At 40.8% G+C, this 17,797-nt stretch overlaps 1 protein-coding gene across 1 annotated transcript; it reads left to right on the top strand.

Annotated features, from left to right (window-relative positions):
• The first annotated feature begins 561 nt into the window (after positions 1 to 561).
• LOC123514965 (PITH domain-containing protein GA19395-like) lies at positions 562 to 14,159 on the top strand. The gene is made up of 4 exons (XM_045273252.1): positions 562 to 1,015; positions 9,970 to 10,047; positions 10,436 to 10,540; positions 10,827 to 14,159. The coding sequence occupies exons 1-4, from the start codon at positions 636 to 638 to the stop codon at positions 11,035 to 11,037; spliced, it is 774 nt and encodes a 257-aa protein (XP_045129187.1). The 5' UTR covers positions 562 to 635; the 3' UTR covers positions 11,038 to 14,159.
• Positions 14,160 to 17,797: the final 3,638 nt, after the last annotated feature.

Here is a 17,797-nt window from a genome sequence, read left to right as displayed (position 1 = left end):
ACCTGAGAACAGAAGCAGAAGAGACCAGGCATTGTTGAGGCATAAAGCCCAAGAAGGACCGGAAACCAGCCAATCGTCCAGATAGCGACGCAAGGGTATGCCGAGGCGATAGGCCCAAGCCGACACGGGAGCCCGCCATCACCTTGGTAAAGACCTGAGGAGCCGTGGCAGGGCCAAAGCAGAGTCCGAAACTGGTAAACTCTGCCCTGCCAGACGAACCGCATGTACTTGTGTGAGGGTGGACAGGAACCTGATGGTAAGCGTCCCGCAGGTCCAAGGACACCATCCACTCGTCCTTGGCCATTGACTCTAGCACTGACAAAACTGTCTCTGTGCAGAAGTAGGTCACCACCAGGAAATGATTTAAGACCGAAAGCTTGCAAATCGGCCTCCAGCCCCCTGTGGTTTTGGGCACAAGGAAGACGTGAGACTAGAACCCGGCCTGAGGGTCTACCACCGGTTCTATAGCTCCCTTTATCAGCATCTCGGAAACCGTGGCCTCCTGAGCCAAATGACGGTCCAAGGATTCCCTGTACACCGGAAACTTCACAGGCGCACTCAAGAGGGAAGGAATCCCTGAGGAAGGGGAGAACATAACCATACCGAAGGGTCTTGACTACCCACTCACAGGCCCGATGTTCTCCCACTCTTGCCAGTGCTGCTGCAGACAAGCCCCAACTTGCAGCAGCATCTCCGCAGCGTCCCTAGCGAGATCCGTGACGGCCCCTAGAGCGGCCACAGAAGAATCCTTGAGAGCAAAAGGAACTACTCGCCTTAGAAGCAGGAGGGTGTGGAACCGAAGGAGGCGCAACCAGTGCAAGGTGTCAGGAACCAACGGCACGACCAGTCTTAAGGTGTGTCCACACTGGGAGCGAGAAAGCGGGCAAGAGCAAGAGCGAGAAACTTTAATACATGCAGGCAATGGAGGTGGCCACACTGGCAGCAGCCAGAGGATGGCTTCCCTGCGGGTGGAAAAGCAGGAAAGCAAGAAGAGGCAACAGTTTACTTATCACACGTGAGTTTGTTGGGTCGGAATGAGCGATGTCACCAATATGTTTCTATATTATCTGTTGTATCTCACCTCAGAAACTAGATATGACATTTTGGTTGATACTGTTAGAGTCTGAAATAATTGCAAAACTCAGATATGTTTGCTGAATTTTGTTAGGAACAAAGATACAGAAATTATGATGAGTTGAAGTTAAAACACCGCTTTGAAATGTTTATAACACATTTTACTTATACCTGCTGTATTCAGTGGTTATGATATGAATGCTAGAATGAAATCTTTCATCTTCCAAAGAAAAGTCTACTTAACACGATGGTGTAAGCAGATTTTTCAAATTCTGCTACGTAAATGAACCACGAGACTCTTTGCAACAAAATTTTTACCTCTATTCTCGAATGCGCTTTTTCATAGGCAGTGGCATATGAGGGATGACAAGCTGAAGTTTGTCTTTGCTCTCTTTATGGCAACACAATTGTTGCCTTTGTTATATCTCTCACATGATTATTTTACAAGGCAGTTATCATTACATTTTACCATGATACTATAATATCAGTTTTCTTTCTTATCACTTATAGACTTGACACACTCATCGATCATCTGGTTCCATGAGCAGCATCTATACAGGGCTTTCGTGATAAACTTGTCAATCTTGAATGATGACTTTGAACTCACTCACCCAGTGTCCGGTAAATCAGCTGATGTGAGGGAGGGGCAGGACAGGGAAGGGGTTGGGGTTTACTATAGCAACCCCTGCCCCAATCACTCATATCCTAGCCACAGAAAGGAAAGTTGAAACTGATCCAGACAGTAGACATGGATATTGAAGAGTTAATTGGTGAAGTATTCCTCACATCCTGTATTTCGGACACATGAAATAACAAACATTTGTAGCACCACACAGGAAAAGGGTAAGTGAAAAGATTGGAGTTTTTGGTAGGTTCATCTCCATACATAATAATCATTCTCTCTCTCTCTCTCTCTCTCTCTCTCTCTCTCTCTCTCTCTCTCTCTCTCTCTCTCTCTCTCTCTCTCTCTCTCTCTCTCTCTCTCTCTCTCTCTCTCTCTCTCTCTCTCTCTCTCTCTCTCTCAAATCACATATGGTTTTGCCAGGTCACTGCTTGACAACTGAACAAAAATATTGAGTGAATTCCTCTCTCACAGTCTTAGCAATTTTTTTAATGACTTTTTTCGCATGTGGTGGATCAATGTTCTCATCAATTTCATCGCCATAGCTGTTACTCGATAATTTAACTCCTTCCTCCTCCAGTATCATATTATGTTAGACAAACAAGAGGCTTTGGTGAGACCCACTGCTGTGTAAGCACATGTTTCAATGGCCTTTGCCAGCATCCTACATTTTGAAGTCCAAATTTTTTGAAATCCAAAAGCACACTCGACACATCTCGCTCTAAACGGTAATTGATATTCTTTTCTAGATACAAGTCTTGCTTTGAGTATGGTTGCATTAAAAGGGAAAGGAGGGATAGGCTTCATTAACCAGAAACACATACGGGAAAGTATGAGAAGAATTTGGAAGTTTACAGAAAGACAATGGGAACGTCAGATAGTGGTATTCGCCTAATTGCAATCTTTCTTTATTTAATCTTGATAAAACTTGAGATTTCATGACACTGTTTTCAAGTAACAAATTTTGGGACGTAAGCCATGGTGTAAGGTAAAAAAATCTGTTAATGTTAGTCCGTCAAGTGTCAAGCATCAACTGACTATTGTGATAACGCGGACGGAAGCCTGTTGCCATGGCAACTCTTGCCTGAAATCGCTTTTAGTGCAGCCACTCAAACTCACCCGCCCTTGCTCGCTCTCGCCCGCTTTCTCGCTCCCAGTGCAGACGCCCTTAGTCCTGATGCCCCGAGCTGTGGAAGCCAGACCATGAGCAATCTGGGATATGAGTGACCGTTGTGAGGACTCAAGCTCCCTCTGCTCCACTGCCGCCAGAGTTTGACCACCAAAAAGGTGGGAGCCATCGGGAGAAGAGGTTTCTCACCACAGCCTGCCTGCGTAACATCATCATCCTCAAACGGAGCATTTCACAGGGATGCATAATATCTAAATTTGCCCTGGCCAGAGCTCCCAGTCAGTCCAAGTCCCTCTAGGGGCCAGCACTGGAAAGCCCAGCAAGGCCCCCCAGAACCTGATCTGTCCAGGAAGTGATATCAACCAGACTACTCAAAATACCCTCTAATTGAGTAGCCATATGCCAGGGAAGACTCACAGACAGATCTTTACTCTCCACCAAATGAAGGAGCTCATCATTGAGAGGAGGAGCCCCACAGGAATCTCCTGGAGTGTACCACCTCTCCGCCTTTGATGCCCACCTCCTGGGCGAGGCGAAGTTTGTTGAAGCCAGATTAGAGATTCCCAAGGAACAGCCCAGTTGTTCCCTGCGAACCTCCAGAGCCAGGGGAGAATGAGGCAGCACCAAGTGAGTGGGGCCAGGCTGTGAAGTTCCAGAGGTGTGCTCGACCCAGTCTGAAGAGTGGAAGCAAGAAAAGAGGGCATGGGGAGACCCAAGGACTCTCTCACTGAGGTAATAAGCTCACGAAAGGAATGCAGCAAATCAACATGAGGCACGCCCATGGAAGACACGCACAATGAGCCTGCAAAATTGCCATCACCCGGCAACCCACCAGGGAGTGGTGCTGCATGAAGTCCTGTTTCTCAACCATCAACAAGGCCCAAGGAGGAGACTGACATGGCTGCAGCTGGCTCCCCACAAACTCCCAAGGCCTTACCAGAGAGAGGAGCTGCACGTAGACTCAATCCACTGACCCCAGGACTTGCCACGGAAGAAACAGGATCAACAGGAGCCTGCAAACCACTCAATCCCGGAGCCACACCGGGGAGTGGGGCTGCACGCAAGCTCATTCCAACGAGACCTGAAAACTCCCTGGAAGCACCTGACACAGCGGGAGTCTGTACCACACTCACTGCTGGGGCCACACTAGGGAGCAGGGGTGCACCCAAGCTCACACCCCCGAAGCCAGAAAGTTTGCGGAAGAGCCTGAAACAGTGGGTACTGGATCCACCTCACTCCCAGAGCCAGACTAGGGAGAGGGGCCGCACACACACTAACTCCATCAAGCCCTGAAAACTCCGTGGAAGGGCCAGGAACAGAAGGAGAAGGCATGCCACTTGCTACTGGTGGTGGGGCAGAGCGTGGGGCTGCACGCAAACTCATTCCCCCCAACCGCCAACTCCGGGCAGGGCTTGGAACAGAGGGAGCCTGACCCCCACTCACTTCCAGAGCCAAACCAGGAAGAGCGGATACACAGACTCACTCCACTACTACCAGCAGCCACCACTGAGGGGCCTGAGCCGGGGAGAGACTGGGGCCCCCTCTACACAAAGCACCAACCTGGGGGGCTGACGCACACTTGCTCCACTGTCCACATACCTTGAAAATGCAGAACCGGAGGCAGGTGCTAACAAGACCGCTGACAACTGGCCAATAAAAGTCTTCATAGCAGCCAGATCAGACTCTACAGCGGCAAACCTGCTGGCCCAAGAGGCCTCAGAAGAAAGCTCCTGCTGGCGAGAACGCTTCTCACTGGAACTGCCAGATGACTTGGCCCGCTTCTTCTCCTTAACAGAACACTTCTTAGCATCCTTCACATACGCTTGGAACTGGAGAAGGGAGAGGTGGGAACATTCATTGCACTGGTCCTCAGCTGAATACATGGCGAGCCGACAGGACACACAGCAGGAATGTGGCTCTAAAGCCTCGCCCGGCAACCACCTCTTGCATCCAACACAACTCCAAGCAGCCATGGTAACTCAGGGAGAAGTAAAAGTGGAAGCGGCAAAGAAGTGGGCACAAAAAAGACAGGAAGAAGCGAGAAGAGGCACAGGTGAACATCGTGCTGAGCACAGAAAGGATCTGAAATATGATTGGTCAGCTGGGCTGGTGGTTCCCGGCGCGCATGCACACGGAGGTGATGTGGAACTTTTATAAGCATGGTCTCTATATAGAGGTGCTGGTTGATTTTCTGTGCTGAGTGTGGGAATAATGGCATATAGGCATATGTAATTACATATGGGTAATTAGTATATGTAGCAACAAAAGTATTTTCAATCATTCATACTTTTCACTGATAAACTCTGGAACTCCCTACCTGCTTCTGTATTTCCATCTTCCTACAACTTTACTTGTTGAAAGAGAGAGGTGTTAAGACATTTGTCCCAGGCTTTGGCTAATTCTTTTTAATCTTTTGGAGAGACTGCAGTTCCAGTAGGCCTTTTTCTGATGTTTTGTTGCCCTTGGCAGCTCTTCCTCATCCATTAAAAAAAAGTATGGTTTACTATTGTATACATCGTTATTAGATCTCCTCTATCCTGTCTATCTTTCAAAGTTGGTAGTCCCATTTCCTTCATTCTTTCATCATAGATAAAATCCTTCATATCTAGCATCATCTCTGCAGCTGTCCTTGGAATCTCTTTCTAATTTCCTGATATCCTTTTGCATATGTGGAGACCACACCACTGCTGCATATTCAAGTACAAATCTTATCATAGTGGTTATGATTTTCTTCATTATACTCTTTTCCATGTGATTAAATGCCAACCTGATATTAATTCATGTCTTATATGATGAAGTAAATAACCCTTTTATGTGTCTTTCTGGAATCAGGATGTCATTATAATCACTTCCAGATCTTTCTCTTCCTTCCTCTTCATTATAACTTTTTCTCCCATTTTGTATTCCCTCATAGGTATTCTATTATTTTTACTCCAAAAATATTCTCCACTCCATATTGTACATAAGGGTATATGTTGTACGGAGAAGATAGTAGACACCTATCGAAATGATAATTTACTCCCAGCAAGGTCTAATAGCACTATTTCAAAGGGTGCTGTGAACTATCCATTAAAGCTAGTTGTGATCTCGTTGATCGTTTCCCTTTGTGTCCCACAACTCAAGGAGGCAGTCACAGCCTGCCCTCTAAAGAGAACTCTCTTTCTCACAAAACTACATGCACTTACCACACATAACCCCTTCACTGAAAATTAAAAATTTAAAAATGGCGACTCCAAATCCAGCTTAGAGTTCCCTTCTGGGGAGGGGATCAGGTCGGACTGCTTGCTCATTAGCCCCTAAAGGGCCGGAGGCGGCTATAGCCGCTTTTCCACGGAAGGGCCGGGGGCGGTTATAGCCGCTTTGCTTTTTTCGCGCTAAATTTACTTACTTTTCGATAATTTTCGATGACCATTCATTGCCAACACTGCCAGAGATATGTTTAGGCTACTGCTTCAGAATCTTGCCCGCTCTCACGATGGACAGGCGTACTGACACGGATTCTGACGCGTCCGATTTCATGCCAGACCCTGCCGAGCCCAGCACCTCAACGCCTAGACATATTCCCGCCCAAGCTCGACCACGTGCTTCACTTCTTAGCGACAGCAGAATACTACGGAACTCAATAGAACTGTCTCCTCGTACTTATCAAGTGATCCCGAGGAACTTGAACTAAGTGACGTGAGCATAGAGAATGAAGGTAGTGAAGATACAGATACAAGTACAAATGATTCTGATTTTGCTCAATCAACACCTGAAGCAGCTTCAGAAGAACCTGCACGTCATTTTACATCTACTGTGAGGACAGTCGCTGTTGATGATTACATAGAGAAAGCTTAGAGTATTGACTATATATAAGAATTAGAGCATGGGGGCATCCGTTTTCATTACGCACTAGTCAAGGCCACACAAGCGAAACGAACGCAGAGCGGGCAAGAGCCTCGCTAACTCCAAAAGTCTCTCCTCTTCAACTCAATATTTCTCCAAAACCACAGCACATAGAAACGTTTTCATGCAATAATTAAAAAGAAGAAGAGTTGATGATGACTATGACGACAAAGTAATTTGTTATTGCATTGTAGTTCAGCAGAATCAAGTGTGTGAATATAGGCTATTTTCGGTGTTTGGTGCTGAGGTGCCGGTCCTGTGGATGTTGTAGATGACCACCCAGGCCGGCCCTTTAGGGGTTAGGGACCAAAATGTCTTGACACCTCCCTCAACTTTTTCTTCATTAACTTCTGCAACATTCACAGTCTTAGAACTAATTTTCAATCTGTAGAACACCACCTATCCTCTATTGAACCACATCTTTTTCTCACCCAAACACAGCTCTCTGAGGCAACTGACAATAGCCCCTGTTCCTTCCTACTTTCTCTATTCTCATTTTCGTTCCAAAGCTAAATGTTGTGTCTATGTGGGCAATGACTTACCTTGCTCTCGTGCCAACGCTCTTGAATCTTTGAGTTTTCCACCATCTGCCGTACACTCAATAGTCATTCTCTAACTAAATTTCTCTGTGCTGTCTATCTCTCCCATAACTCCTCTGACTATAGTTAATTCCAAAGTGGAGCACATTCTGTCCCTCTACCCTTTTGTGGAGATCTCCATTCTTGGAGATTTCAATGTTTGCCACCAGCTTTGGCTTTCCTCTCCCTTCACTGACCATCCTGGTGAACTAGCCTTCAACTTTGCTATCCTCCATGACCTAGAGCAACTGGTGCAACACCCTTCTCGTATCCCTGACCATCTTGGAGACACGCCCAACATTCTTGATCTTTTCCTCACCTCTAATCCTTTAGCTTATGCTATTACCCTGTCTCCATTAGGCTCTCCGATCACAATCTCATTTCTGTATAACTTGTCCCATTTCTCCAATCCCTCTTCAGGATCTCCCAAAGTGGAGGTGTCTCTGGCGTTCTGTTTCTGCCAGTTAGGGGTACCTGAAGAGGTATTATGTTGATTTTCCCTGGAATGATTACTGTTTCCATGTCAGAGATCCATCTCTGTGTGCTGAATGCATAACAGATGTGATAGTGTCTGGCATGGAGGTGTACATTCCTCACTCTTTTTCTCAACCTAAACCTTCTAAACCTTGGTTTAACACAGCTTTCCATCTCCTGAATCTCATGCTCTTTATATTTCCACCTGGAATCTTGCCAAGTCTGTTCTTGAACTTGCCAAACACTCCTTCATAAATAGAAAATGTTAAAATCTTTCAAACTCCAACTTCCCTCGAGATGTCTGGCATCTTGCCAAAAACATCTCCAATAACTTTACTTCTTCATCTTTCCCTCCTTCATTTCATCCTGATGGCACCACTGCCATCTCATATGTCTCTAAAGCTGAACTCTTCTCTCAAACTTTTGCTAAAAACTCCACCTTGGAAGATTCTGGGCTTATCCCTCCCTCTGACTATTTCATGTCTTCAATCAAGATTTTTAATAATGATGTTTTCCATGCTTTCTCTGCCCTAAACCCTTGTAAGGATTATGGACCTGATGGGATCCCTCTTATTGTTCTCAAAAATTGTGCTTCCATGCTTGCACCTTTGCCTGGCCAAACTCTTTCAACTATGCCTATTGACTTCTACCTTTCCTTCTTGCTGGAAGTTTGCCTACATTCAGCCTGTTTCTAAAAAGGGTGACTGTTCTAATCCCTCAAATTACCATCCTATAGCATTAATCTCTTGCTTGTCTAAAGTTTTTTAATCTATCCTGAATAGGAAGATTCTCAAACATGTCACTTCACAATCTTCTATCTGATTGCCAGTATGTCTTCCATTAAGGTCATTCTACTGATGATCTTCTGGCTTCCCTTACTGAGTCTTGCTCATCCTCTTTTAGAGATTTTGGTGAAACTTTTGCTGTCACATTAGACATATCAAAAGCTTTTCATAGAGTCTGGCACAAATCTTTGACTTCAAAACTGCCCTCCTACAGTTTCTGTCCTTCTCTCTGCAATTTTATCTGAAGTTTCCTTTCTAACCATTATATTACAGCCATGGTAAATGGCCACTATTCTTCTCCTAAATCTATTGATAGTGGTGTTCCTCAGGGTTTTCTGTCCTATCACCCATTTTCTTTCTATCTCTTTCTATTATTCATTAATGACGTTCTTAACTAAACTTGTCCCATCCACTTCTATGCTGATGATACCACCTTACATCTTTCCACATCCTTTCAGGAAGTCAACAGATCATGCAGGGATGCCACAGAATGCCTGACTTCTTATTTTTCTAAGATTTCTGATTGGAGCAGAGAAAACTTAGTAGTGTTCAATGCCTCAAAAACTCAATTCCTCCATCTATCAACTTGACACAACCTTCCACACAACTATTCTCTCTTCTTCAATGACATTCAACTGTCTCCCTCTTTGACACTGAATATCCTCAGTTTGTCCTTTACTCATAATTTTAACTGGAAATTTCACATCTTATCTCTTGCTAAAACAGCTTCTACAAAGTTAGATGTTCTGCTGCGTCTCTGCCAGTTTTCTCTCCCCTCCAACTGTGAACTTTGTACAAGGGCCTTGTTTGTCTTTGTATGGAATACCCTTTGCATGTTTGGGGGTGTTTCACTCACACAGGGTTATTAGATAGGGTGGAATCAAAAGCTTTTCATCTCATCAACTTCCCTCTTCTGACTGACTGTCTTCAACCTCTTTCTCACCACCACAATGTTGCAACTCTTTCTATCTTTTATTGCTGTTTTCATGCAAACTGCTCTACTGATCTTGCTAACTGCATGCCTCCTCTCCTTCTGTGGCCTCGCTGCATAAAGTTTTTTCTTCCTCTCATCCCTAATCTGTCCAACCCTCTAATACAAGAGTTAAGTAGTATTCTCAAGCATTCACATTTTTCATTGGTAAACTCTTGAACTTCCTGCCTGCTTCTGTATTTCCACCATCCTATAACTTGGCTTCTTTTAAGAGGGAGGTTTCAAAACATTTGTCCCTATCTTTTGGCTAATTTCTTTAAAATCTTTTAGGGAATCTGCAGTTTCAGAGGGCCTTTTTTTTTTTTTTTTTTTTTTTTTTTTTTTTTTTTTTTTTTTTTTGTGTTACCCTTGGCAGGTCTCCCTCTTGCATTAGAAAAAAAAATTGTTGAATTTAAGGTCCTCTTTCAATCTTTCTTCATTTCTCTTGGCAGATTCACAGACAACATCAAGCTTAAAGGTGTCATTGTGGTGGGAGGTGATGGTTGCTATCACCCCAGCAAAATGAGACTGTGAGTACTCCATAACTCATGTAGTATCAGAGAATATGAATAAACTTTTATTATGGAAATTAAAAATTGTCAAATATGGGCTTGAGTTTCATCTTTAATCATTTTGGTAAACATGGGGTACAGAATATATATACTTTAATTACTGTGACTAGACTAGCATAGTCATCATGGTTGGAAGAAAATTGTCCCATAGGGATTTTCTTTATACTCCCTTCATACGACAAAAAATAAATCAATTAAAAATAAAAAAGTAAAAGATAAATAAGGAAAGTTTTTTTTCTTTTTTTCTTCCAAGGTGTTTTCTAGCTATAAGTTTGTCTCTTGAATGTTGACATAGTATTTATAATGGATCATTACTATCATGTACAATTTTCTTTGTTATTCTCAGCTTCAAGAATAGGGAGCACATGACCTTTGATGATGTAGGTTTGGCTGCTGATCAGGAATTTGAACTTCATCCTGATCCCTCTGGCACTCTGGAATATACCACAAAGTAAGTTTCACCCCACCCCATCCTCTCTCTCTCTCTCTCTCTCTCTCTCTCTCTCTCTCTCTCTCTCTCTCTCTCTCTCTCTCTCTCTCTCTCTCTCTCTCTCTCTCTCTCTCTCTCTTCTTTTTGTCATCTTGGAGTTTTAGGCTGGAAATCCATATTAAAAAATATTTCACTAGGAACAAAAAAAAAGACATGTAAGCTCAAAAATTTATATTGACAGGATTTAGAAATTATGTACATTTGTATTTGTATGCAAACTTAATCTCAGTACCATCCTTAATTTCAGAGTGGTGACCTTCTCCTCTGTCACACATTTGACCCTTCATTTTCCCACAAACTTTGGTGAAGACAGCACCAAGATTTCATACATTGGATTTCGTGGGGAATATACCAAGGCACACAGGCATGGTGTCACCATCTGCAATTATGAATCTACACCTCAAATATCTGACCACAAAGATAAGGCCATGGAAAGTGTGGGTCGACCTGTAATGTGATGAGGATACTGCTTGGGACATGGGAAGGGTTTTTACATCTTGTCAAGTGTCACATTTTGTAGCATTGTTGATGAGAATTTGTGGGTAACCCTTGCTGTTTCTCAGACTTCATTCAAAAGTTGATTGAGAAGAGATGCATGTGCCTCATATCAGTTATCAGCCTAATGGATTGTTGGTAATAAGTACTATATAGGTCTTGTTACCTCTTAGTTCATGTGTGAGTTCTGGAAGGATGAATGTTGAGATGGATTGTTTGCTTCGTTTTAACTTTAGCATGTTAAGTTTTAGTGTCATATGAAATGATACTTTTAAGAAAGTGATAAGAGCAAAAGGAATATTATTGTCCCTCATTACTTTTACTGTAATTAAAGATGAAGATGAAGTTTAATCAATGTATATTGTGACACTGTTAATCCACAATTTAGTATGCCTTCTCTTTTGCATTTGGATTTTATAATTTTTCTCTTGAGATGCTGATATAACATGGTATACTTTGTTAATGTGCAAATCTTGCTTTGAAGTACATGGCTAATATTTAAATAGTAGTATTGTTCAATACCTCAAAAACTCAATTTCTCCATCTATCAGCTTGATGCAACCTTCTAGACAACTATCCTCTCTTCTTCAATGACACTCAACTGTAACCCTCTACTACTCTGAATATCCCCAGTCTATCCTTTACTTATAACCCAAAATGAAAACTTCACTTCTCTTCTCTAGCTAACATAGCTTCCATGAAGTTTGGCATTCTGCTTCTATGAAGTTAGGCATTCTGAGTTGTTTCCAGCAGTTTTACTCACCCCGTCAACTGCTGACTCTGTACAGGGGCCTTATCTATCCATGTATACAGTTTCTTTCATGCTGTTTTATCAGATAAGATGGAAGCAAAAGCTTTTTGCTTTAGTAGATCCTCTCCTCCAACTGATTGTCTTCAGCCTCTTTCTAACCAACGGAATGTTACATATCTTTCTATTGTCTACTGCTATTTCATGCCAACTATTCTTCTGATATTGCTAACTGCATGCCTACCCTCCTCCCGTGTCTTTGCTGCACGTGACTTTCTTCTTTCTCTCATCCCTATTTTGCCTACCTCTCTATCGCAGGAGTTAACTAGTACTCTCCATCATTCATCCCTTTCTCTGGTAAACTCTGGAATTCCCTACCTGTTTCTATATTTCCATCTCCCTGTGACTTGAGCTCATTTAAGAGGGAGGTTTCAAGACATTTATTTCATTCTTTTGGCTAACTCTCTCATCTCTGTTCTGGGAAATGGCATCTCAGTGGACCTTTTTGCTGAATAATTTTATTGCCCTTGGCCAGTTTTTCCCTCTTACATAAAAAGAATAAAAAAGTCATGTCTCCTGACCTGACCTCAATTGAGGAAGATTGACACCTCTTTCCCTTTTTATGTTTCTTTAATGTTGGAAAAATGTAACAATGCTAAATCATTGTAAGACTAATTATTTTGCATACACTGAGTATATCCATATTTCCATGAGGGATGATATATTTGTAAAGCTAGTGATAGTAGTGCTATGCTCTGTAACAATTACCTCTCTTGACCACATCATGTCCTAACCACTATCATTCTACCTTACACCTTCTCTATTTACCACCGGGTTTCTCAAACGCTGTCTTGAGACATGTCACTTTACCACCTGGATCACTGCTTGACTGCTGTTTTGAAACCCTGTCTCACTGCCAAATCACCTCACCACCTCTCTACCATTCTCCCCACTTCTCCAACCAAGCTATCATAGTGGGCAGGGTATCCTATCATTAGTCACACCTAGGGCTCTGTAAACTCACTACTTCTGAACTTTAGCTGACCAACAACCATCAAGGGACTACTGTTTCTGCATCCTATGTCATCTGAGTACACTTTCATTTTTGTGTTCTAAAAACATGTCTCAGGATTAGGTAGGATTGTGTAAAATTTTTCTTCTGTGTTACCATGTTTCTTATAGTTTTGTTATGATTGTGTTTATTTATGTTCTGTGTTAAGTTTAAGGCTTTTGGGTATTGTTATTAAAGGGCTACTATAATCTTAACTTTCGTCTACCCTTCATTCACTGGGCTTGTTCTGTCTGATGTCTTATCCTTCTAAGTACCTTCCCTCCACTTTTTTTGTTACATTGGTGGATCTCTCAATGGGTAGACTACTTGGCCCCTCCACCTACTAATGTAGCAAATAGCACCATGACGGGACCCTTCTTTCTTGCATATTAGACAAGCCATTAAAGTATCTAATTTTCCTAATTTTCAGTGATGTATGTTTTTAGTTACTAAAGACAGTGAAATTTAAATTTGACCCTATGATTTACATTTGCTCCATGTGTGGTTAAATTACCATTGTTAATGTCATATTGGTTTTTCATTATGGTGTTAGGTCAGAAACAGTTAAAAATAGAGATCTGGTTCATCAATTACACTTGTAATATTTTACATACAGTAAACCCTGGTTAAGTTGGATCCTCCCGATCAAAGACTATATAAATAAACAAGACTGGAAAGCGTCAATCTACCGTGTAGCCTAAGGAAACTGGCAACTCTTCTTGTTTGCGGTTCACTCACGCGATGGCGCTGCTGTTGCAGCTTAAGATCAAGATCAGCACCGTTGATCCATCTGTATGTTTACATGTGTCAACACTCAAACAAGTGGGCCCACAGCAGTGACAGGTTACACGCCGCATGTTCTCAAGAAATCCGCAAAAATGAACACTAGAGTGGGGCATCCATGTGTTATTTGTTGCAGGACAAAGGGCACCCACCCACACTTGATCTTCCATCACTTTCCTAAAGATCATGACAGGTAAGTACTGGTGTATAACATGTGGATCGTAGTATACTTGATTTGGTTGAGACCTGTACAAATTGGTATAAACCTGCATATTTGTTTGCTTATGCTTGCCTGCTTCTGCTATATTTGTAACAGCTTCCATTCTAAAATCTAGGCCTGTTGTTTTGGTAATTGTTTATGTTTATAATTTCCAATTAACTTTTTAAATTAGCTTAGATATGTGCTTTTCCTTTCATGAGAATTCCATATTTCTGGATAACATTTAAAAAAAATTAATTGCACTCAAAATTGGCAAATAAATAAAAAATATGACTTACAAAAACATTGTGTTTGTATTTACCATTAATATGCAGAAGTGGTAATCCATGTGTAGAGCACCAAACAGGTACAGTATGTACACATATTACTTTCTTACTGTGCAGTACCCAACGCCAACAAAAAACACCAAACACAACAGTTACAAAACACAGGAATATTACATATTTTCAGCATACTGTTTTATCTCTTTTCAGTACATAAAGTATGCATATCAAACATTGTTCTGTATTTCCATATAAATGAAAGAAAATGAAGAATTCAACTACAAAAAACATACTCTGTGAAACTTTAATTTTTTTTCCTGATTTTAATTGTTATTTTTTTGGCCTTAAAAATCTGGATTTCTGGCCTTTTGAAAGTATTAAGAGCCAAATCAATGGAGTTTGTATGTATGTATGTGTATATATATATATATATATATATATATATATATATATATATATATATATATATATATATATATAATCTGTAATTTGGCTTATTTGAACCAATTTGAAAATATGTAACTAAGTAGGTGACATGTAATTTACCAAAGTACATTATAAATAAAGTACACACACAAAAAAAAAAAAAAGAAGAGTGTAGTCGTATTTGGAATAAAAGAAAAAAATATAAAATATAGACCAAAAATAGAAAAAGAAGAAATTAAATCAATCAAAGACCTACTGAAGAATCTAAACGACGAAGATAGGCAGAACTTGGAAGAGGAAGTAGAAGAAATAAACAGAATGGAACCATATCAAGAAGGAAAAACGAGACCAATTAAAATACTACTAAAATCACAAGCAGCAACAGAAGAAATATTATATAGAACAACAAAACTTAGAGAAACAGAAGGCTGCAAGGATATCTATATAAAGAAAAATAGAAATGAGGAAGAAAGGAAGAGATACAATGAACTGGCAGCAGCAGTAAGGGAAAAGAATAATGAAAGGTCAAAAGAGGAGAAGAAGGCATTTTTTTGGAGAATTCTAGGAGACAGGATAAGGAAATGTATACGTATATAAATGAGAAGGAAGAGAAAAAAGTGGAACAAGTTTAACTAAAAATGATGTATACGAACATAGACGGGGTTTTATCAAGTAAATTAGAATTAAGAGATTACATAAGGAAAGAAAATCCAGATATTGTATGCCTGGCTGAAACAAAACTAAATAAGGCAATCAAAATAGACTTGGATAATAGGTATAATATATGGAGAAGAGACAGAGAGGGTAAAGGAGGAGGAGGAGTCATGATTATGTTAAGGAAAGAGATAGTGATAAATGAAATGGAATGTGGGGAAGGAAAAGCAGAAGTATTATATATTAAGATGCATATTAATAAAAAGAGTTAACAATCATTGTAACATATGTGCCACCAAAAACAAATTCATGGACCAATCAAGAATATAAAGACATGATAGATGACACAATAAGGAGTCTAATGAGAATAGTTAAAGAAAGGAGAAAAGTTATATTAGTAGGAGATTTCAACTGTAAAGAAGTGGACTGGGAAAATTATGAAAGTGGTATGGGGAAGAAGCCTGGGGAGAAAAATTCTTGAACCTAATGATAGACAATATAACGGACCAGAGAGTAAAGGAATGCACAAGATTCAGAGGAAACGACGAGCCGGAGAGATTGGATCTAGTTTTTACAAAGGGTATACAAATGAATGACGATATAAGATATAAGTGCCCATTGGGAAAGAGTGACCATACAATATTAGAAATAGATATAGAAGAAGGAAAGGAAGATAGAGACGATTCATACAAAGGAGACCTATTAAATTACAGAAAGGCTGATATTGAGAATCTCAAGAACTATTTTAAAACGTAGACTGGGAGGAGATGGAAAACTCAGAGACAATGCAAGACAAATATAACTTATTTTTGGAAATATACAAAACAGGAGTCAGGAATATGTCCCAAAATATAGACCAAAAGAAGAAGGAAAGAAAGATTGGTTTAATGCAAGGTGTGCTAGGGCAAAGGAGAAAAGAGATGGAGCATGGAAAAGGTGGAGGAGAAATAGGAATCCAACAAATAAGGAAAACTTCAAGGCAGCGAGAAATGAATATGTTAAGGTGAGGAAGGAAGAGGAAAAGAACTTGAAAAGATATTGTCGAAAAATGTAAGGAGCAACCAAAATTGTTCTATAGATTCATAAATGGAAAAATTAGGCAAAAAGAAACAATAGAAAGGTTAAAAGGAGAGAACTGGATGGTGGAAGACCCAAAAAGTATGGCAGAACTATTAAATAAAAAATTCCAGGAGGTCTTTACTAAAGAATCCAAATTTGAGAGGCCACAGGGTAATAGAGAGACAATCTATATGAAAGAGATTAAAGTAACCAAGCTTGAAATAAAAGAGTTAATGAAGGAACTGGATGAAGAGAAGGCAATGGGACCGGATGAAGTCTCAGGCAGAATACTGAAAGAATGTAGGGAAGAACTAGCAAGTCCTATATACAACATCATAAAATGCTCAATAGAAAATGGAACAGTGCCAGTAGAATGGAAAAGAGCTGAGGTGGTTCCCATATATAAGAGCGGAAGGAAGAAGAACCTTTAAATTACAGACCGGTATCACTAACTAGTGTAATATGCAAGATGTGTGAAAGAATAATAAAGAAACAATGGATCAAGTTCCTTGAAGACAACAAATTAATATCAAATAGCCAATTTGGTTTTAGAAAAGGACGGTCTTGTGTAACTAATTTATTGAGTTTCTATTCTAGAATAGTTGATAGAGTACAAGAGAGAGAGGATGGGTTGACTGCATCTATTTGGATTTAAAAAGGCGTTTGACAAAGTGCCACATGCAAGATTACTGTGGAAGTTAGAGGAGAAGGGTGGCTTAAAAGGAAGCACATTGAGATGGATAGAAAATTATTTGAGGGAGAGAAATAAGGACGGTAGTTAAAGATATGAAGTCCAAGTGGAGAGCAGTAGAAAGCGGAGTGCCACAGGGTCAGTATTGGCACCAATACTTTTCCTCATTTATATTAACGACATGCCAGAAGGAGTGAACAGCTACATAAATTTGTTTGCGGATGATACGAAACTGTGCAGAGTTATAAAGCAAAAGGAGGATTGTGAAATACTGCAAGAAGACCTAAATAAGATCTGGGAATGGAGTAAGAAGTGGGAAATGGAATTCAATGTGAACAAAAGCCATGTCATGGAAATGGGAAAGAGTGAAAGACGACCTGTGGGAATCTATAAGATGGGAGATGGAGTAGAACTGGAGAAAGTAAAAAGGAAAAGGACTTAGGAGTGATGATGGAAGAAAACAATCAACCAGTAAGCCATATTGATAGAATTTTTAGAGAAACATATAATTTGCTAAGGAATATTGGAGTAGCATTTCACTACATGGACAAAGAAATGATGAAGAAATTGATAAGTACTATAATAAGACCCAGATTGGAATATGCAGGAGTAGTGTGGACCCTCATAAAAAGAAACACATAAGGAAATTGGAGAGGCTACAAAAATGGCTACAAGAATGGTCCCAGAACTTGAAGGATGACATATGAGGAGAGACTAAAGGCTATGGATCTACCAACCTTGGAACAAAGAAGGAGAGAGGACACCTGATACAAGTCTATAAATTGATCAACGGAATGGACCAAGTGGATAATGAGAAACTGATCCTGA

Source organism: Portunus trituberculatus, chromosome 38, assembly GCF_017591435.1.
Source record: "Portunus trituberculatus isolate SZX2019 chromosome 38, ASM1759143v1, whole genome shotgun sequence".
Lineage (NCBI taxonomy): Eukaryota > Metazoa > Arthropoda > Malacostraca > Decapoda > Portunidae > Portunus > Portunus trituberculatus.
This window is presented reverse-complemented; position numbering and strand designations above follow the sequence as displayed.